The sequence below is a fragment of the Sciurus carolinensis genome, chromosome 3 (genome assembly GCF_902686445.1).
Source record: "Sciurus carolinensis chromosome 3, mSciCar1.2, whole genome shotgun sequence".
Classification (NCBI taxonomy): Eukaryota; Metazoa; Chordata; class Mammalia; order Rodentia; family Sciuridae; genus Sciurus; species Sciurus carolinensis.
Genome location: NC_062215.1, coordinates 152,722,935 through 152,746,205, shown reverse-complemented (window position 1 = coordinate 152,746,205; position 23,271 = coordinate 152,722,935). Strand labels below are relative to the sequence as shown.

General features: G+C 43.9%; 1 protein-coding gene across 4 annotated transcripts in view; it reads right to left on the bottom strand.

Moving 5' to 3' along the window:
* Positions 1–23,271, bottom strand: part of Nrp2 (neuropilin 2) — a 114,268-nt gene that overhangs the window by 4,178 nt on the left and 86,819 nt on the right. For 2 of the 4 annotated variants that reach the window (XM_047543957.1, XM_047543958.1), the window contains exon 16: positions 1,526–1,576. In XM_047543957.1, the coding sequence (XP_047399913.1) occupies positions 1,526–1,576 (51 nt within the window). Of the gene's footprint in view, positions 1–1,525; positions 1,577–17,313; positions 17,866–23,271 lie in introns of those variants that run through there. The other 2 variants (XM_047543959.1, XM_047543960.1) reach the window with 2 other exon arrangements.

Here is a 23,271-nt window from a genome sequence, read left to right as displayed (position 1 = left end):
AGGGAGGCCTGGTACTGACCCTTTCCTTAGCCCTCAGGAAAAAAATCCAACCTTGTCTACACCTTCATCTTGGATTTCTAGCCTCCAGAACAGTGAGAACATACATTTCTATTGTTGAAGCAGTTTGTGGTACTGCTGTGGTCACCCTAGAAAACTAATTCTAGAGTTAATGACCAAGGCATGGCCACATCTAGGGCCCGTTTCTTTATGATCTCCTAAGAAGCCCTTGAAGAAGGAAGAGTAATATTATAGTTTTTTTGGCAGGTGAGGAAACTGAGCTTTATAGAAATTAGGTGACCAGGTAACTCACTCCAGGCTCAGAGTTAGCAAGCAGTTGAAGCAGGACTAGGAACCAGGCTTTCTGTGTCCTTGTTCCTCGCTCTTCCCACTCCCTCTCAGTGTTTCTGCTGCTTGATCTACTGCAGGCTCCCCGTGCAGGTCAGTTGTGCACTTTTGCCCATAAAAGGAGCGTTGGACAGGGTTTTGCAGGGAGAGCTTGCAGCTGGTTCACAAGGTGCTGTTTGGGTTTGTCACTCCAGTTTCTATAACTACACTTGAAGTTTTTGATTAAGGTCAGGTTAAAAGCAGCTGCTCTATAAACGGCTCTTCTTAAATGCATCCATCTTAGTCTGAAGTTGTGCTTTGAGTGGAATCTTGCTGTTGAGAGTTGTGGAGACCAACTCTGGCCCTCAGAGAAGCCCAGGGAGACCTGTGCCATTCTGAACCGAGAGGGGAAATTATATGTGCATGCTCGCTCAGCAGCCCTTCAGCTGGGACACTGGCTTTAGCCTCTTGAAGAATATGCATTTGAAATTCAGAAATAAAGCTTGGAATAAATATGCAAATAGTGTGAAAAAGAAATCTAAATCATTTTTTTTAGTACTGGGATTGAATACCCAGTGGTGCTTTATCACTGAGCTATATCGCCAGAACTTTTTATTTTTTATTTTGAGACAAAGTCTTGCTAAGTTGCTTAGGGCCTTGCTAAGTTGTTGAGGCTGGCCTCAAACTTGAGATCCTTCTGCCTCAGCCTCCTGAGTTGCTAGGATTACAAGTGTGTGCCACTGAGCCTGGCAGAAACCCAACTCTTCAACGTGCAAGAGCTGGAGTCTTGAATAGTATGAGAAGGGTTTCCCCAAGCTGGGGAGCTGGACACCACAGCCGGCCTGGGAAAGCATTCACACTCAGACACATCCATTCAAATCCTTTTTAGGAGGTCACAGGGGTCAAACACTGACCAGCATAGAAGAGCTCACTTTTCACTTCTAAAGGATTTATCCAGATTTGAAGTCCATAGATGCAGAAAGTTGCCAGAAATTGGGGACCTGTTTCAGATTAAGCAGAGAGGACTCAGACTTTCTAAATCTCTCAATTTGACCTTGACAAAGCAAATTGATGTTTTCTCCATCCTTCTCTGGGCTCTTTTCACTTGTATTTCTCTAATACTCCGGGCATCATTTTTGTTGACATCTTTGTAACCAAACTTAAATTTCATGATTATCTGCTACATCACAGCAATACTCACCATCAATTTCGTCTTCATAGCCCTCTCTCCCGTGTATTTCTGGGATGTCCACTATAATGGAAAGGAAAACAAACAAACCAATCTGTAATGAGTTCTGTCAATGTAACCAAGAGGCAGGAATGCCTTTTTGAGAATGACCTCCCCATTATGAAGGGCAGCAGGAGAGTCACGTCCACTTCTAGATCCTTTGGTATATACATTACTGGATCATTTCTCCTGCAAATGATCTGTCTTCCAGCAACAACCAGAAAAGCAGAAATGATAAGACAGATGAGGTCTTTAGTACCACATAAGCTCTGTCTTTACAGTAACTGTCATTCATTACCAGTACAGGTTTGGGTTTTATCTCAGGCACCTTTTGTAGCATCTTGCATACATCATCAATCCCCATTAGGATATGTTCACTTAGTGTAGCAAACTGCTCCTCCTCGTACACATATATCCAAGTGGACACAAAGCACCAGAGTCTTTCTCCTCTCAGTTTCAAAGACATCTATGATACTTTAAGGAAGTCTTGGTTCATTGTTATATGTTTTAATGTAGGGAAGAAGTGGAAAGAATGTCATCGTGCCTGTCCCCCTTCACATATCTGTGTTAACATCTCTTGTCCTTCCTCCCCAGTTCATTTTTCCTGTTGTTTTTCTTCACAGTTTAGAATAGTCAAAATGGGCATCCAGTCTGACTAGCCCAGGCTTGAAAAGAGCAAAGTTAATTTACTCTGAATTTTTCCAGTATTATCACTGCCTATCCTTTTCTTTTACATGATACTTTCTTAGGGGTGGGCAATACAGGTCTTTCTAGTCACAATACCGTCCATCTTATAGGAATCAGAGCCAATGAAAACTACCTGTCTAAAATGGTAAAACATTAAAAAAAAAAAAAAAAAAAAAACAGACCATGTGGCAAAGAGCAGGGTCTTATCATTTCCTACTATCTTTCAAGCTAATGACGACTTCCCAGGCTGTCAACTCAAGACAGTCCCATTGAAGGCATGTGGCACTTGGAGTTTTCTTCAACCCAGAGTCAGATGAACCACCTTGAAGATAGCACTCAGAAGCCCAGACAGCTGATGTATCAAATGGGGGGAAAAAAAGAACCTCAGATCCCCCTGAACATCTTGCTCATCAATAGTACACCTCAGAGGAGAGCTACTGGACCATGGATTGAGCTAGGGACTGATCCATCACCGTCACACTTGACATTCACTGTTTCCTAGAGGTGGTGGTGTTTATCATACTGGAAGTCTTCTTCATTCCTGGCCAAAGTACTGAAGCACATTCTTCTCCCCTCAGTGTTTCGTAAGGGATATACAGAACAACTCGCCAAGACCTCATTTGAAAAGATCAATGTCATGTTGTGCCAATCCTCCCTAAATCCAGCCACTCCTGGCATGTCTGTAGCACAGCAACGGGCACCTGCAAGCTATGCCAGCTTTCCCACCTCAATGCCCATCTCCTGCATTATTCTCCAGGCCCCTACAAAGCAGGCTGTTTCCTTGGAATGAAGACGTGAACACGATTCAACAAGAGGCAGGTGGTATCTGTCACGGATCAAATTGAGCTTGTGTGTATTTTTTAAAACTTGTATATATATATATATATATATATATATATATATATATATATATATATATGAACCTGGAAGAAAACTGCTACATTTCCAACAATTAATTGTTTCAATGGGATGCCTATATGTCCTAATATCTTCATGGTTAAAGATGCAGAACATTGGATAAGAATATGTGAATCAGACAGGACAAGAACTACGAGGTTTTTGCCAGTGACTTATGGGCCAAATCCTGTTCTTATTTTTAGGGATCTGGGCTCTGCCAAGGATGTGGCAAATTCTTGGATGCTAGAATGCCACCTTGCTCCATCTCACACCCTCAGGGAAGATTTAGGACACTATTGATCACAGACTGGAAAGGGGTGGATGTAGTATTGATCTCAAAGCAAAAAGGGTAAATGGATGGTAATGAATGAGAACATTTTATCCCAGGAGATGTCAGCCTCTTGTCTCTGGAGGCAGAGGACTGGACAAGATGATTTCCCAAGAATTGGCCCATTTCTAGGTTTCTATGGAATCAATTGCTCAGATGCAGCTGTGATTTCTGCACCTGGAGAATCAAAGGCCACTTCAGGTGAGGAAGAACGCCTCAGCAGCTTGACTTGTTTTTTTCTTTAATCACCGTTCCCAGGAGTTTGGGTGAGTGGGAAGGGGGTCGAAAAAAGGATAAGTTAATCAACATTTTCAAAAACGCATCTGTTCACCAAGCCTTAAAGAAAGAACAGCACACTGGGGAAAACCCAAATAAAAGGAACATTTGTACAAAAAGCAATTTACTTTGATAGCAATTTTCTCTAGTCCCTTTGCTCATATTCTTGATATCTGTGTTTGATTAAGAACATTCTCTCTCAAAAGCCTCTTTGCCCTTCATCAGCCACTTTCCTTTTCTGCTTGTCTATTTCCTCAGGATGCTGGCAGGAAGAAATATGGTCCTCCCACTGGGTCTCTGTAGTTCTAGAAAGGAAAGGTAAGCAGGGTGTGGGGGATAGTTGCCAAGAGGGAATCGAGAGGGTGAGGGTACTGGTTCTTTTGTGGGATAGGAAGAATGATTCTCAAGCTAGAGTGTGAAGCAGCACCACCCTAGGAAAGGGGAAATGGCAGCCACAAGATGGTGCACCCAGCTGGGTGAAGCGAAGACAGATATCAGGAAATAGCAGGAGACAGGGACAAAGACTTAGAAGTTGATTTAAATGGGGAAAAACTTGGAGAAGGACTTCCAAGACTGTTTCAGAGGTTGGGTGTGTTTGTGGGTGTGAGATGGATTAGGGAGAATGGAATGGGCCACACCTCTACAAAAACACAGGTCAGGAATAGATCTTACCACACACATGAGTTCTACTTTGAAACTTTTTACTCACATGACCCTGATTCCTTCTGGGCCCCTGTGTGCATTCCATCTCAGGCCAGCTTGAACTAACTCTCAAACACTGTATGAGGATCAATGGGGGTCACCAAGTCTGCATTCTGGTTCTCTGGGTGGGTAGGATATGGTCACAACCACCACATCACCACTACCCCATTCTAACAGAAACTAAGCAGGGGACTTCTCGTGAATGTGAAGACGTGGTAATATGAAATTTGGGGCTTCACATTTTACATGACAGGCATCACCCAGAAAGATGGTGGAATGACATCATTCTTCAAAGGGCAGTCTTCACCAATCAATTAACCAATCAACTAACCAATCAACCAACAATCACTTATGAAAGGGGCTTACTAGGAGGTCCAGAAACCACACTGAGGATGTTGGGAAATAGAGATGTATGGGACCAGGTGTCTACCATCATGGCTTTCAGTGTTCTTGGAAAGCGAAGCCTCACCTATAACAAAACAGCATATAGGAAAGGGAGGCAATGTGGAGGGGTTTCCATTTGCTGCTGGAATCCAGGGGAGGGACTGGGCAGATGAGGTTGGGTCACTGACAACAAGGAACATGTGAAAATGTGGAGGAGGTTGCTTCAGAATTAAGGTTTCTTCAAGATGGGCCTGGGGGAGGTCTATCTCCTTATCTTTGACAGGAATGCTTTCAAACATGGCACCCGAACCATGTCACCCACCCACTGGTCTCCTGGTTTTTGGCTCATATTCATTTGTGTGAAAAGAGATTGTTTTGCTCAGCCATAAATCTTACAGCCTGTATTTATCTACATGAGAGTCAGACCTCTGCCCAGGCCTCATCTCCTCCACTAGCTGCTGTAGACGAGCATGGTGAGAGGAGGAAATGAACTCGGAATGACTGGAAAGGAGTGGGACAGAGTTTGGGTAGAGTAGTTATTGCTTCAAAACAAAATCCACCCAACTCCACAAAACCCTGACCATTTTCATGTTGAAATAGAAGTCTCAGGCTGAAGACTCCCCTTTTTTTCCCCATGTGTCCCTTCTCTTGGCATAATGGAGACACAAAGTAGGTACTTGGTGAAGAGTGACTCAAGGTCTCACCCGTCTGCTGTTCATAGTGAACTGTTCCAGGAACTCCCTCACCTTAGAAGAGTCAAGTATTCTCTAGTGTCCTGGTCAGGAGATTGCAACACTGTGGCACAACTGGGGAGCAGACCCAGCCAGTCACAAATGGAACCTCCTCTAATGAAATATGGTTCTCCTGGAGGGGTCTGGAACGCTGCCTGGTGCATAAGACCACACATGCTATTCAGGGGAAACACCCTGTGACACTCCAACCTGCAGCTGGGAAATTCCCACTGAGTGTGATCTAGATTTCCAACAAGATGCACTCTCTCATGATCCTCTGCTGCCCCCCTGACACACACACACACACACACACACACACACACCACACACACACACACACACACACGTTTTATTAATCTTTCCTCTCACCCTCAGTTTTTTCCGTCTTCTAAATTAAGACTCTTTGGGGGTTATCATTCCTTCATTAGTTTGCTTTTCTGCAGTTTCTTACAGAAAAACCCCAACTTCCACTTCCACCACTTGTTATACTGCAGCCGACTGTGAGTGTGTCGGCCTTGAGAGCCTTCTGTTTACTTTCTGCATTATAAAAGGAGCTTCGAAAGATTGCCAGGGGAGTGAGCAGTCGGCTCCAAACCACTGGCTACTTTTAGATAAATAATTTAAGATGGTTCATCCCTGGGTCACTTTGTATGCAGATCATTTCAGGACAAAGATATGCACTGGTTTTCTTTGAAGAGTCTCTTCCATGCCAACTCTGAACTATGGATTAAGAGGCCAGGTTTGCCATCTAGAATTCGTAGCAGAGACATCCTACGGACCTCTCAGAATGAGCATCACTCTGTACCCAGAAGGAGACATGTAGGTGCACTGGATTAGGACCAGGTGTCTACTCAGAGCCTCCACAAGTCTCAGTGTGCTTGCTGCTTCACAATTCCATCATCTTTATGGGGAAAAAATGAGAATGGCCAGAGGGCCTTTCCCGTGAGGATGCTGGTCGAAGCACACGAGGGGAATGCTAAAGTAAAGGCTCTATCACCCTACACCGTTCACTGCTCCATTCTTCACCCCGGCTGCCTCCTTTCCTGGAAGTGATCACTCTCTGAAGTCATCCATCTCATGGAAAAAGAAGTCCACGGAAAGGACAGGTAAAGGGAAGCCATGAGGCTCCATGTTTTTAATATTTGCCTGTTTGAGTAGGACCCAGTTCTGTTAACTGGAGACCCAGGAACTGACAAACTGAGTCAGTTATGCTCCTGATTTTAAATCTTCACCTTTAGTTTTAAGTTGGGCTCAGAAAACTTCATGGAAAGTCAGCTTTAGCATATTTACTTAGCTCATCAAGCTTCAACCAACTTTCAAAGGATGGAAGAGCCTCTTATGCCTTGAAAACTACTGAACTCATTCATTTTCTCAGGTACCAGGTGTCATCGATTCTACTTTAAAAAGATGAAATTGAAGAAGGAGGGTAGAAAGATCCAATAAGTCAATGAACATATCAGCAGCAGACCTGAGATTAAGCTACGGATTTTCAACACCTTGTTTGGGGCCTGTGATTTATTTTGGATAAGCTCTTGGCCACTTAGAGCCTTTGTTGAATTTGATTCCAAGTTCCTGAACCTCCTGAGCCAGCTAAATCACGGGATCGTTCAGATGGGAGTGGGCTTTAGAAAAATTCTCTCGACCATTCTGTTTTAATCCCAGCAGGAAATACATCACTGAGATCTCAATAAACCAGAAATAATGAAGGACTAAGGAGATATTTCTTGGCACTTCAAAATGTTTAATTCAGTTCAGCATTTACTATTGGCTGAAGGTCCTCCCTCCCCACCACACTTAATTTCCCTAATTCAGTTAGTTCATCCCCAGTTGCAATGAGGAGCCAAAAGTTCAGATGTCGATCTAAACTTTGCCAAGTCTCCTCTGTTAGAAAGTCAGGCTACTTGAGAGCTGTTCATCCTTGCTGGTTTTGGCTTGAGTCTAGAAACCCACCAGAAGATCCTTTATCATGGATTTTTATCTCTTGAGTTACAGCCAAATCTATACAAGGTCATGGAAAAAATTTTTTTTGGAGTTTTTCATGTGGTTTCAAGTGGGAAGAGGGAAGGGGGGCTTAGTATGAGATTATTGAAAGAGTTTGATCTTGAATTTAGTCATTATTTTCTATTATTTTCAGTTGAAGAATGAGAAGGAAACACGAAAAAGATTTGGAAATTCTGACTGCAGACAAGAAGGCTGTGTGAAGTGACCTAATAATACATTCAAGTGTGGAGGCGGGGATGGCTACGCTGGGGCCAGCCAGAATGCCTCCACTGAGTCCCAATAACTCTGTGAAAATAGGAGAAAGGCCGCCAGTGAAATGTTCAGCTGTGAAGACAGGCTTCATAATTGTGAAGGCTGGAAAAACCCAGCAATACTGAGGGGAGAAAATTCTGGAATCTCTCCCCCTTTTCTTTTTCTTTTTTTTCTTTTTTTCTTTAAGTCTTTGAAAAACTCAGTTATTCTCTATCCCTGTAAGTAGATAGAACGAGAAATTGGCTCTTTGTGCTTCTTTTCTTGGCCACCGTCTATGAGGGTATGAAGGTGGGAGAAACACAGCAAACTTCAGGGGAAAAGTGTTGTCCCTCTCTCTTTTCTTATTTTTTTCCTGGAGATGTAAGAGGAAAAAATTCTAACATCTTTATGTTTTCTGGGAGTTTTTCCCAGTAGACTTTGACATTTCTCCTCTTCTATTCCAAAATTAAGAGGTGCGCCATGATGGTTTAGATATGAGGGGTCCCCCTAAATCTCATAAAAGACAATGCAAGAAGGTTTGGAGGTGAAATGATTGGGTTGTGAGAGTCCAGACAGTGAATTAATCCTCTGATAGGGATTAACTGGTGGTGACTATAGGCAGGGAGGGTGTGGCTGGAGGAGGTGGGTCACTGGGGTGCCTTTAGGGTTTATATTTTATCCCTGACAGGGGGAGTCTCTCTCTTTCTCTCTCAGTACTTCTTGGTAAAATGTCCTAAACCACTTTGTTCCACCACACTCTTGTACCATAATATTGTGCCTCACCCAGAGCTCCATGTATTGAAGCCAGCCTTCTATGGACTGAAACCATGAGTTTGCAAATGCTTTTCCTCCTCTAAAATTGTTCTGGTCAGGTCTTTTGGTCATAACAGTAAAAAAATTGACTAAAACATGCACATAAGAAAAGTCACTCAGGAAGTGATCAAATACAACCTTGGTCAAGTGGGAAGATAGAATTGAAGAATTAAAATTATATCAACTTCTTTTGTGAAAACTTATAATTTCTTAAAGACTGGCCCTCTTGTTTTGTAGGTCCTTGAAAAAAATACTCCGTTTTCATATATGTCACATAAGAGTCCACTGTACTTGAGAGCTGAGCTCTTCTTCTGTACATAAAGAGAGGACTCTGTGGTATGATTTTACACAGACCAAAATGGTACCTCTCCACCCATTCAAGAGATGGTTTTCCCCAACAGCTTGGTGGCCAAGGACTGCAAAGACAACAGTGATTCCACTGGCTTTAGGTTTGGTGTTCTGTGAGAATGTGTCTACTTGGAGGATGTAACCAATTAAGCATTTGTGAAGGAATCTGACCTATGATTTTCTGGGAGGAGGTTTTGGCGGAAGGAGGGTAGTGAGAGAGCAAAAATGCAAAGGAGAAGAAAAGGGGCCACCAAGACGGGCAGAAGGTACAGTAGGTGGAGGGCGGAGGATGGAGATGAATTGCTTCTGGTACAAAGGCAGGGGTGAAGATCAGATCCTCCTTGGGAAAAGAGGTGGGGACAGTGTTCCTATCTGAAATTGCGAAGTCAGAAAGTGATGATGGACTTGTGGACCCAGGGCTTCCCAGGGACACTATTGTTAGGGTTACACTCTTGGTCTATAGTTGGTCTGGGCTAATGGAGCACCTGTGGGGATCCTTTGCCACACTCATGTTGGCCTTCATCTAGGTCCTAATGACTCTTCTTACTCTCAATCTCAGTTGTTGGAACTGCCCTAGAGACAATGGGGAGATGTACACTGGCTGCCCAAGTCTTTTTGCCACTTCTTCCAGGTCCTTGCTGGTAGTAAGCAAACACAAATGTCCTCTGCTAAAATGAAGCCTCAATAACCAGCAGATCAGCTGAGAATAGAGGACTTTGGTCAAGACCACCTTGGCTCAAGGACCCCTGCAAGCTCCCATCATTGCTGGAGCTGGTTGCTCCTTAACAAGTTGCAGAGAATTCTAGTCCAGGAATCCTGATAATGAATCCTAGGGCCAGAGTAAGGAACTACTATTGTTGAAACTCAAGACCTGAGATACTGTGATTCCAGTTCTGGATCAGAGGCTTTGCTCTTAGGAATGTTAATTATATAAAACGAGCTCACTTGTGCACCATTTTACAGAGAAAACAAAACAAGGCATTGTGTGTATGTGGATTGACACCTCTGGCTCATCCAGACCCCATACTCATTCCTGAGTAATATGCTCAGGTTCCATGCCAAACAGGTAGCAGCCCTAGATCTTTTGGAGTCGGAGAAAACCTGCAGAGCACATATATGACCATAGACACTATTCATTCTGCTCAAAGTCAAAGTCATATTGTTATAACCCTTTTGTCCCAGCACACAGAAGTCAGTGCTCTTGTTAAAAATGGTGTTTTGGACTAGCAGGTCTCTTGGCTTCTCCTGCTATTCCTTGCAGGAGCCATGGCAGGGGGTTGGGGTGGGTGGGCTGGTAGATTTGCCTACATATATAAACATCCTACTAGAAAACAACTCCACTGCTTGGTGCCTTTCCTTTGGTCACGGTAGTCCTGAAACTCTTTGGAAGGAAACCAGATACCTAGAAGGTCTGCTCCTCGCAGGGCCAGTGTGAGGGCCTGGGTCCCCAGGCCCCAAGGATTTGAGACTTGCTCTTGGCATGTGGGTCTACCTGTGGCTGCTGTAATCATTTGGTCTGCAGCACAATGCTGTGCACTGACCTTAAAGGATGTTTTTCACATGAATTTTTTAGTAGAAAACATAAATAAATAACAGCAAGGCACAGCACAGTCCCTCTTTAGAGAAACCAAGTGGAACTCATTAATCATGGAGAAGAGAACTCTGCCTGCTGAACCCAGGGACAGAATTAACTCCTGTGCTCTAGTTGCCACTTAGAGCCAGGCCCATATTCTTCACAAGTTGACAGTTTAAAATTTTTAAAATGTCCTTGGGAAGTACTCCCTGAGTTTAAAATTCCCTTTAGCTAAAACTGCCTGAAGTCTTCTCTTGCAAGCATTATTCCCACTTTAGAGAAAATAGGTTATGTGACCTGTGCAAATGTGGCAGGGGACCTAAATCCAGGATGTCCATGGTTTCTGGACATTCTATTTAAAGTGAATCTGTCCCTCTCTGTAGGTAAACCTCAGCCATTTTGTTTGAAGCATCTATTAAAATGAAAATAGAATTGCCATTTGATTCAGACCTTCTCTCCTGTAGAAATACATGCTGAAAGAGGCAACTTCAAGGATGTTCACTACAGTACTGTTTATAATAGGAAGAAAAAAAGACACAAGCTGAGTCCCCACTCATTGGGGAGCAGTTAATAAACCATGGCGTACCAACAACAAAGAATTCTATGCAACAGCTAAAAAGGATGGGGTAAGTCTGACGGTATGTACTGATGTGTCCTCGGGATGTCAAGTGAAAAGAAGCCAGTTTTCCATCCAACAAAACAAATGCTATGACACCATATACGTAAAACAACACCCCAGATAAACCAAGTCACCGAATTTGACAGGAACACATGTTTGTAAAGGTATAAGACAAGCCCAGAAAACAGGCTTCAAACCATCTCAGTGGTGACCTCTGGGGAGGAGAATGCAACTGGCTAACAATGAAATGGACTTGCTCTTTGTACTTATTATACTTATTGAAAATGTAGTCATGTATAATTTGTGAATTACAGAAAGAAAGAAAGAAACCCAGCCATTTACTATCCTAAAATTTCCTTCAACAACCTTGCTCAGTATTGATAACCACTTTGGCAACGCCTCTATGAAAAAAGGCGTTTTTGTACCCAACACCCTGTCCTGTCTCCAGTACCTCTGTTAGTGACCTTAAAATGGTCTTCTCATTTCTTGGTCCATTGCCGTGGAAATTTACTTTAGGTACTTTCTTCCTCTCAGGGGTCAGTAGCAGAAAATCCCAAGTGCAATTACTTTCTGCAGAAGAGAGATGTTTTGGGGTCTCCTGTTCCCTGGATTTGGGGGTGGGATGGCTTCTGCTGGGTGGCCCTGACACTCCTAGAATCTCCATATTCTACCTCATGCAAAGTGGAGTTTTACTCTTGGTGATTTCCCAAATCTTGCCTCCTTTCAGTTAGATTTGGGGCCAAACAGAACTCCGCTAAGCAGTCAGTGCAAACATCCTCTGGCTGGGGCTTGTGGTCTGATGATTCCTAAGGGAGTGGCTTTCTGGTTGAGCTGACCTCTGCACATACTCCAGTGCACCTGACCTCTGCAAGGCTGAATTACATCCTCCACCATGCCTAGCTTCTAGGCCCTCACACAAGGCGATTCCCCACCCCATGCCCTGCTGATTGCAAGTTCATCAGCTGGTGCCCCACCCCCCATTTTCTCTGGTTGGACTTGTTTTGTGTTTTCTTTGGGCCATCATTGAAGTGGATGAAAGGCAAATTACAGCTGTGAGAGCCCCAGTGCTCTGCACAATTAAAGAGAAAAAACAAGCCTGTACCTACCGATCTGCAGTTTGGCTCAGATGTGCAGCCCACAATGCAGACAAATCAAAACTTCAAAATGAAGCTCTTTTCATCACAGATTACAAAAAGGCCTCAATGTTTGTGCAGAACAACTGCAGAGTCCGTGAAGAGAGGAGAGAAAAACAAACACCAGGCCACATTGGCTTGGCTGGCCTTTGGTTAACTGGGCTAAGAGGGCAGTGGTGGAAGCAAGAACACACATTTAAACCATCATAAAGGATCAGGTAGGAACACAAACAGAACATATTGGGCCTTCACATCTGGTATTTATGATCCACAGAAGCATAATTTCTGTAACATTTATGCTTGAGCTCAGTCCGAAACACACTAAGGGATGTTTATTGGCAACTGTACTGTGTTCAATGTTTAAGACTGGAGTTCTGTCTTTGCCCTTTGGTGAGAGAAAGAGTACTCCTAAAATAAATCTTGGGACTAGAATCAAGGTAGGATCATTTCCCCCAAAGTGGCTCACAAAACAGTAATGCTAATGAAAAAGAAGCAATGGCTAATTTAATTCAGTTTGGCAAATTTGGTCCTTGGTCAACTCAGGAAAATGTTGATTGAGCCTGGGTCTTTGCTTGAAATAATCACTTCTGAGATGCTTTTGTTTTATCTTTTACTAATGGGAACAAATGGTTTTAAGACAAGCCAAATGTTATTTAGACAAAATGGGTAACTGTGCTTGGCATTGGAGAAAGAAACAATGCTGTAATCATGGACATTCTCCTCCATTCTCCTGCAGAGGACAGATAATGACATCTATACTGAACCATCTGTACTAGTAGTTTCTTGTAAGATCTGAAAACAGAAGCCTATCTCTTCGTAGCAGCACTTGGACAGGTTTTACAGCCCTAAAAGCACTTCTTGCCAGATCTAGGTTTGAACAGAACCTAGAAAAGCAGGACCTTGGCAGAATGGGGAATTTTGGGCATGTATCTTTTCCTAGGATCTTTCAGGATGGTCCTTGGACCCCTGAAGAAGGCCCCTGGGTGGATGAAAAACTTCAGCTACTCCTCCTGAATGCTGGGCAGTGGAATCCTCTCACAACCCATTCTTGACCCTACTTAAAAACTTTGAACCCCTAGGAAGCTATCTCTTCTGTCTCTGTGTTTTAAAAAAATCCCCCTGTGATTAAAATATTTTCTATAACTAGATCACAACTATTCAAAGAGAGTGATCAAAAAAAAAAAAGTTGTCAAATAAGATCAGGTCTTCCGAGTAAGTTTTTTTAAGTACAAAGTTTTAATGGAATATGTTCCTTTTATAAAATGTTTTACTCTGATAGTTCCAGGTTCATGATAATCAGAGAATTATCTTCATTACCTGTTCAAAAGTGAAGTCTAGAGTATCTCTGAGCTCTGAACATGCTACAAGTTCCTGTCCCCCACCCCATCATTCAGAGCTTGGAGATCAATGTCCCTATGGAAGTAATAATTTGGTAGGTAAGGGGTGAACTGTTGCTGCTTCACCTCCAGAAGAAGTAATCTGCCTTTGTAGAGCCAAGTACATGATTCAGCTTAGCTGGTCCCATTCCCCCTGGGGCCTTTAGAAAGTAGAGTCCAATCTCCAGGGATATGCCATCAAGAGAAATTTTGTGGAATCACATTTAGCAATTTAGCACTTAGCAACTTTCACGAAATCCCACACCAATCATAAAAGTTGGCTCAGCTGTACAAATTGGATAAAACTCCTAACAAGCAGTAATAAAAATAAAAAGAAGGAAGAGCTGGCATTTAGCCTCAAGGAGAAAACCCACCTACCTCCCACAGAAATGCCCTGTAGCTCAGAAGGTGATGTGTAAACTTTGGAAACATCAATTTGTTCAAAGCCTACGCTTCAACTTTGTTCTCACAGGCAAAGGAAAAAAAAAAAAAAACCCAGATGTTTGTATAAAAATATCATCATTTTATTACATTCCACACAATACATTTTCAAATAGTTTCCAACGTCCACAAGTTATTTTGACACACAGGCAACTGAGCAAATGCAAGGTATGTCACAGTTAGAGGGAGGGGGATAAGAATAGGAAGTAAAAATCTTTAGGTTTTCTTGTCTTGTTGTTGTTCTTTGGTAATTTTCGATTTTTTAGGTGTTTACCTGCCTGTTGGTTTCATTTTAAAGACTGGGTCTTTTTAAAGATGGGGTATCAACCTCAGAAATATTACTGGATTTCCTATTCTGGTTTTAATTCCAAAAATGTAGGACAGGGGGAAAAGATGAGTTGACTTTATTTTCAGCATCCTGTTTTATCAATGGCAATGCTATGTATATATATATATATATATATATATATATATATATATATATATATTTTTTTTTTTTTTTTTTTTTTTTTTTTCCTTTTACTGCCTTCACCAGCAATTAGGTGACAGCAATTGCTAGCATAATATCGAGGAAGGGACTTTTCACCCCAGAGATAAGGGCTTCCCTCCTGGAGGTGTCATCATGGAAACTCTAGTAAGGCAAGAGCTTTACCAGCCTGAGCCAGGCCTTGACCTCACTCTCACTCACTCACTCACTCACTCGCTCACTCGCTCATTCATATTTTACTAGTTGCTATCGCCTCTTTTCTTCAGGGAAGCAACGCCAAACACATGCATGCATCCACCTGTCCAGTCTATTTTTCTTAGAAGAGAGTGATTCTTGCCCTCCTCCATGAAATAACAGAATTTTGCTTTTTAAAGCTGCAAGGCATGGCATTTTACAGAAGAGCTGCCCTTTTAAGCATAGTACCTGGATAATACTATGAAAGCTGCTGGAGTGGGAGAGAGGGGGAGGGAGGAGGGGAGGGAGGGAGGGAGGGAGAGAGAGAGAGAGAGAGAGAGAGAGAGAGAGAGAGAGAGAGAGAGGGAGCGCGCGAGATTGGTCCTCAGCTGAAGTGTATCATGGGATTCCCTAAGAGTTGAGCAGCCACATATTCTCAACTATGGCATGTATGTGGAGATGATGCCACATGGGACACTGGGAAAAGAGACAGCAAGTTCACAAAGTTGTTGCCATCTTCCTTTAAAGAAGACGAATCCTCAAGGGTAGGTGGCAACATATCCAGTCACTACACTGACTGGATCTTCCGGCGGCGGTTTCTTGCTGCCATGCCCCATGGGGCACCTAAAGGAAGGGCCATCATTCAGAGGGATGCCTGGCCCCAAACACTCAACTGGAAGTGGACTCCCGCCATGCTAAGCCCTCAGTGACTGGCTTGTTAGTCGTCACGAAGCATCCTGAGCCGCTGACCCCTCCTGCTCCTGCTTCCTTCTGCCTCTTCAGCTGGGCTTGGACATTGTTTGAGATCTCAAGGTAGCCATGCCCTAGCCTTTCATCTTGCTTTTCTTGGCAGGACTGCTGTGGTTGAGACAGAGTAGCTCTTTGAAACGGAATAAGAAGGGGAGAGCACCGTTCTTTCAGGAGGATGAAACGAACCAGATGGGAAAGCCGAGTGTGTGTGCTAAAGGGAGCTATCTGGATATTCAGAAAGAATGCTAAAAGGCTCTCTCCCAAGCAACCAAAAAAAAAAAAAAAATCATTAGTATTTTGCTTTCTTTTCTGTACCTGGAGGCTTTCTGCCCAGGCAACCATCTTTGGAGAGGATTTTACACTTCCCTAGCGGATTCCTTGCAGGAAGGTAAAAAACAAATGCCCCCGAGGCTGAGCCCTAGTACACTGAAAATCTTCAAACACACACTTTCTATCAGTGAAGCTGGCTTCATTATTTAATCCATCATCATTACAGAATCATTAGGCAACTACTTTCTAACATCCCTTTCCCTGTGTTGTTTAGTGGCACAAACAGGCAGCAATGGATATACCTTTATTCTACCTCTTCTCTGACCAGGCAGTGACATCTGGATATGCCAGGCCAGCCTAGGAGGGTGTGTTTGCCAGATGCCATGAGTGGTTTAAGGGGGTAGCACACTGGTACATTTAAACAAATAATTACTTTCTATTCTTTCATAATATTTAAATAATCAGGTGGACAGCCTTATTTTTTAGTGGCTATAGATTCAGGCACACATTAACACCATGAAAAGAAAGCAAATGTTCCCCCTTTCCCCCCATATTTTACAAATGTGATTACAACAACCAATATCATACCAAAGAAATACCTTCTTCCTCGACCCCATTCCACGAAGGGCCCCCCTAGGAGACTTTACAAAGACAACATTTCAGTCTTCCCTTCTCCTCCCTTCTCTCTCCCCCTCCTCCTGCTCTGAATTTGAACAGACTACTGCTTTTCCTACATGGGTCCCAGATTTGTTATTCTTTATGACTTATTCCACACTTGAACTTAACTGATAAAAGCTAAACATTCATCATGAACTTCTCTTTTATAAGGCAACATGAGCCAGGTTTGCTTCAGGGCTGGAAGAAGAGATGGTTCCACATACACTCAAAGGCTGTTACACGTGACTTCAAAGATGCCAGCAGACATGATCTAGGAGACATGTCTGAGTGTACTGGGGGAACCTTCCTCTTGGGTCAGGTGGGTTGGGGATGGGGATGGGGATGGGAGGGGCCACACTGCATTCCATGTGGCCACTATTTCTCTAGATACCTGGAGATGACAATGACAGCCAACAGAAACCCAGCCAGAGCTAGATAAGGCAACAAAAAGCTTCAATCTCTTCTCCAAGTAAACAAAACTTGTACAGTATATTATTTTCTTGTAAAATGTACCCCAGGAGAAGTAACACAAGAGTGATGGGGCACTCTGCACACACCCACACGCTCCCCCCACAAAGAACCAGTCTCTCACACCCGCACACATACCCACACACAGCTATTCACATGGCAAGTGTATACTATGTACATACACACAGAGCCAGGTTCCCCTCAAGACTCCTGGCAGCCTGCCCACCGAGAGGAGGGATGGGATAAGGCAAGGGGAGAAACAAGAGAACCAGTCTCTGGAACAAAACCAGCTGAGCCTTGAGTTGTGAAGTGCTTAGGGGTGGATCTCTTCTCATATTCCAAGATGCAGCATTAGAATTGGGTTTTGTTGGTTTGGAATCACAAAAAAAAAAAAAAAAAAAAAAAGAGAGAAAAAAGAAAAAAAAGAAAAAAAAAAAGAAAAAGAGAAATGAAAGACAGAAAAAGAAAGAAGAAAGAAGAGGAGAAAAAGAAAAGGAAGAAAAGAAAAACGAAGAAAAAGAATCCAAGGAGCGTGGTAGGGGCGGATGGGAGCGCTCAAGGTTGGGGACGGGAGAGAGAGGTCTGGGAGTTCACACAGAGACTAGGCGAGAAGAAAAAAGTGCAAAATCGAGGCAACGTGTTTGCAGTCTTTCTTGTTTGTTTGGGTGCTGTTCTTGCTTCGGCCCTCAGCAGTGCGAGCCGCGGTCTTGCTCTAGCTTAATGGTTAGGGTGGGCTCCACCGCCAGAGGGGCCCCGTTGGTGTAGTGGGAGGTTTTGTAGGTGATGGAGTGATCGGTCTTCTTGGCCGCATAGCGGAACCGGTGGTAGTGGAGCACCAGGGCCAGCGCGACGGAGACCAGCACCAGCACGGCGCCCCCGGCGGCCATTACGTAATACCAGTAGGCTGGGATGGGCTGCACGGGCACCGTGTCCACTGTGGGCTCGGTCCCTGGCGGGAGGGTGCCCCCTGGGGGAGAGACACAGAGAGGGTTGCTAGGCTGAGAGCATGCGCACTACTCCAAAAACCAATTCAAAAATAAATGAGAGAGAGAGAGAAAGAAACACATACATGCTTTGGGTCGCACGGGGAGGGTCAGAGGGTAGTGTGTGCCACGCACTTTCAGAGGAATGCTATTATCTCCTACTTGTTCCTTTAGGAGGTAGGTACCTCACACCCATTTTACAGAGGCTCAGAGAGGTTAAATCAATATACAGCTGGTGAGTAGTATGGATGATAAAGCTATTTTTTTCTGTTTATCCACAATTACTCCATAAAACAGAGAAGCATTGTAATTCTCCCTCTTTCTCTTACACACACACACATACAAACACACACGCACGTGTGCACTTAGACACAAGAAAATGATGCTGAAATGACTGCAGGGAGTTCAGTGGGGTAGATTCCCTCCAGTGTGTGGAAATGCCATATTTGGTCTGGCTGGCCAGCTTCTCAAACAATGTATTCATTAGGCTGGCTAGACTTGAAGGTAAATTCCACTTTGGCTTGCCAAGGCTTCTGTGCCCATTGAAATCAGCCTGGTCTTGTCTAAACAGGTCAATTACCACTATCAAGCAATGACTAATGCATCTTCATTTTTTTTTTTTTTAATTGGATGGAGGATTTAAAAAGCAGATTGGAAGGGAAGTTGCAACCAAAAAATGTGGGCACAAAGCTATAGCGGGCACGTGAGAGTGAGAGTGAGTGAGTGAGTGAGAGCAGAGGGAGATCATTCTTAATCATGGGAAAGACACAGCAGGGAAGGGCGGGACAGGGAATCTAGAAGGCAACCACTTCACTGGCCTGCCTCTGGTTGCCATGGAGATGTTGTAGTAGATTTAAGCCCAGGGTAACTCTGGGGAAAGATTGGCTGGAGTCCCACTTGATGCAAAACAGTGCTACAACTTGATTCTCCCAAAGATTTACATCAGTTGAGAATCTGGCCCAGAAAGGGACTAGGCGCCTTTGAGTTTGCCAAAGCCAGACATGATCTTTACTTCTGAAAAATGATGTAGGCTTAACCTATGAAAAATGCCTCCCTAGATTTTTGCATCAAGTGTTGATGGCCAGAAAAATGTGTTCTCTCTACCCACAGGGTACTCCAGGAGGGGAGCCCGGGAAGGGAGGACCTGGTGCCTCTTCATGTGTCCTATTCTGTGAGCACACCTCTGCTCAGGATGTAGACAGGTCTTGTTTATATTTCTTGTCTCCCCCATGAGACTCTGAGCTCCTCAGGCTGAGGAAATCACTCTCAGCTTGGTTTTTACCTGAGGGTATGTGAAAGAGGGCACCCAACAAATGCTCAGTGAATAAAATACGAGTGTGAAACAGACTCCTCATTCTGAGTCAGTGTTCTGCAGTTCCAGTAGCCTGAGCCCCCGGGAGCCTCTCTTTTATTTGGGAATAGCTGAGAGGTGTGTCAGAACTTCTAACATCTTCTCAGAAGTGACAGAAAAATGAGAGCATTTTCCTTGAAAAATCTTTCAAAACCCGCCTAATTTGTCAGCTCTTAGTCACTACTTCCTCTGGGTTTGGGGATCCCCTTCCACTGAGGTGCAGGATCCTAGTGCCTCTTGGGCAGAAACTATCCCAGGGTTCCCCAAAGACCCCTTTCTGCAACCTCATCTTCTCCCACTTTATCACCCTCTCTCCTTTTCTTTGTCCTTAAGCTTTTTCTATTTTTTAATGATTTCATTATTGTAGCTGTGAAAGGACCCACTGTCTCTCTGCCTCTTTCATGTGTACTCACGTTGGAAATTATGAACAGAATGGAGAGAAAGAGAAAGCAAGACGCTGAAAACAGTTCCTTGAAATGGTCAGCTTGCAAGTCACAGTGAACTGGTGTCAACTCTTGATTCAGATCACCAAGCGTATCTGCTGCCTGGCAACCATCCTGCTTTTGGATTTTCATAAGAGCTCAGAAGGATGCTCGGGAAATAACATAGGGTAGGGGTGGACGTGGAGTTCCTCAGAGCCATCGCTCTTCTCCCAACAACATGTCCCTAGGTTTGCCCCTGATTTTGACTTGGCTCCATAGTGAGGGTCATCCTCTAATGAGACGGCAGCTCACCCCTCAGGGAAAAGGGAGGTGGTAAATCCATGGTGATTAAATCCCCATTCGAAACACCTGACCAGACCCCAAAGGTAGGAGCACCAATTTTGGTCAAGTTGAACATGGTTTCAACTACCCACGCTCCTTCTATTACCATCACATGGTCTCAGTTTAAAGATTTGCTTTCCTTCAGTCAAAATGCTGGTTTCCAACATTAAACACACCAGTCAAGGCTCAAAGTACTGAAGCTGAGACCTTAATGCTACTCTTAAAAGGTTTCTAATGATAGAGGCAAAGTCAGGGTGAGAAGGGAGAATCTTCCTTCTTGCCTGGGAAGGCTAAATCACAACACGTGGGTTATATATTCAGACTCAGAGATACCTATCACCTCAGAATTGTGCCCTGACTTAGAAAACAGACTCCACTTTAAGTATGAGAGCATCTTTCTCCTTTCCTGCCTATGTTCCTTCCCCTAAAATTATCAATATGTAGAAAACTTGAGTGACAAAAGCCATTAAGGGACATTACATTGGCCCCTTAAACATGTGTTTGCAGACGTGAGAAACTATATTGTGTGAATTTATGCTTTTAATATTAAGGGGGTTAGAAAAGAGAGGATACAACTAACAATGCTTTCCTCATCCTCTAATGTGCATGTTTTGGGTGACTTGTAGTTGAGGGGCCAGAAGTTTCTCAGAACATTCTCTAACTAAAGAGAGTCAACTCCCAAAGGCAGGTGGATGTGCTGTTTGGACTCTAGCTCAACCTTGAAGGGTTGTGTGCTAATGAGGTTGTGGTTTACCAGTTACAGAGAAGAAATCAGTTGGGGTTCAATCCCTACCCAAAGCACCTTCCCTGGCAACAGTAGCAGTTCAGTCAATGCCAGAAGGATGGATGAATGGAGGGATAGATGGACAGATGGATGGATAGATAGATGGATGGAAAAATGTAATTTGGACCAATGTTCAGACTCTTTGGAAAATGTTGATGACCCTCAGGTACTTCAAAGAAATTATTCTCAGAAAGTGCTAGAGATTCTGCTTATAGTGCCCCTATGAGAAGGCAGAAAAATGTCCCCACTTTGAGCAGATGCCACCTGTAGCAGATGCCCAGGTTAATGAGTAGTTTGATTTTGGCCCCACTTGCCCCCTCAGTCCAATGGGGAGGCTAGGTCATTGTTTCCCAACAGAGGCGCCGGGGTGAGGAACCCAACCTGGGAGAGAGAAGGTTGGTGAGACTTCAGGGCTGGTGATATGCTCCTAACTTCTCCTTTGATCATTCTCACTTCTGCCACTTAGTCTCATTATATTCTTTCTTTTCAGTTGGATGATGCTTTCAATGCCTGAACTATTTTTCATTAATTTCCACCCCAATTCGCCACAAAATCTTCTCATTGTTTGAGATAATGAGAAACAGATATTTAAGTAGTCAATAACTCCAAATATATTTGCAAGATTAAGCAGGCTCCCAACTGTAAAAGTTCTGAGCTCCTCAGAGAAAAGCAATGTGAATGCAAAGAATTTGAATTTTAAGAAACAATAAATTCTGAGAAGCCACGGGCAGGAAAAAAAGTAAGAAAAAAATTCACACATTAGGTCGTGTTTTTTCCACTCCTATTTGCAAATATGGCTACTGATTTAATAAGCAATTAGGACATTTGGCTGTCACAATAGCTGGAATGAGTGGACGTTTTATTTGTTGTTGGCCATTGGTCTGTGGTCTTCACATGAATCATCTTGTTTATTCCTCATGCTCATCAAATGGGAGACATGAGGACTTGAGAGGATAAATGATTTTTCTCCTGGTTTCACTTGGGGAAAAACTGAGGAGGGAAGGGCAGTACACAGTGAAACCCTGGGGATGGCCTGGCGCCCTCGGAATTGCTTGCTTCTACCGAGTGGCGGCCGGGACTGGAACCAGGTGGTCTGAATCCTCAGCCTGTGCTGTAACCCAGGGGTCAGCTAACTACAGCCTAATGGGCCAAATCTGGCGCACCGCCTGTTTTTATAAAGTTTTATTGGAACACAGCCATCCTCATTTGTTTACCTATCACCCGCGGTTGCTTTCCTGCCACAGTGGCAGAGCTGAGTGCTTGTGGCAGAGACTGCATGTCCTTGAAAGCCTGCAATATTTACTAACTGACTTTTCACAGAACAAATTTGCTAGCCCCTGTTCTCACCCAACAGGGGTGGAACCAGAAGCAGCCCTCTCTCTCCCTGGCTGCCTTGACTCTGCCTGAACCTGTCTAAGGACAAGGTGTCTCAGTCAAGCCAGGTTCTCAGCGAATCCCTGAAAAGAGAAAGCATCTCCTATAGCTGTGTTCACAGAATGCCACCCAGACCTGGAGGAGTCACCCAGGTTCCCAAAAGAAACACTTTGAAAGACTCCAGTGGTGAGTCTTCTCTCTCAGAAGAAAAGGTCATTTGCACATAAAAACTGTTTTAGGCTTGGCCTGTCTGAGGAGTCCTTTATGTACCTGTTGAAAATGAAGTGCTGGTGAAGAGGGACATTTCAAATAAAAGGCTTATTGAATCTGTGCGATTAAACAAGCAACAGAAAAAGGTTGGCTCCTCCAGAAAAGTTTATAGAAGATAGTAGAAGAATGTGGTCACGCCCTCTGATTTGTTTGGAGAAAGGATCTTAAAGTACAAAGCATCCCCGAGGAATGACTCTTTCCATTTGTTTTATGAGCAGTGTATAGAAGAAGATCGCTGGGGGTTTTTAGTGAGCTGGCTGAAACTGTGAGGGTCCCCCTTTCTGTCCCCTGTCCTCCGTCTATCCAAAATGCCCCTAAATTCAGATTTCTTGGCTGGCTGGTCTCGGTCACCTCTCAATTTTCTGCTGGCACTTCTGCTACCTTCTTTCAAATAGGGCTTGATCTTTTGTGTTCTTGGAGAAAGAAGTCAGTGAAAAACATTTTCTTCTGCCCTTAGACCTCAGCAGCTGTTTAGATTAACCATAAACTTGTGGGGAGGGGAGGTGTCCAGACTCTGTGACAGGAGAGGGCAGTGTGCACAAGCCAACCTTGCAAAGAAATCTGTGTCCCCTGAGCAAGGATGGCCGCCAAGCAGTTACACGGTTCACACGTCTGATCGCCATCCTTCCCTGCTCTGCAACACCTAGCTTTAATCTGGCAGCTGGAGGCCTGGGGGTGGGGAGGGGAGGAGGATTCACACACCACAGCTGCCTATCTGGAACCCTGGCAGGGTTTAGGAATACTTCTCTGCCTTTCATCAGAGGACTACGTGCAAGAACACTGTTTAACCCTCTCTGCGTCTCAGAAGTGCTTCTAGTAGACAGGTTGTGAATCCAAGGAGAAAGGT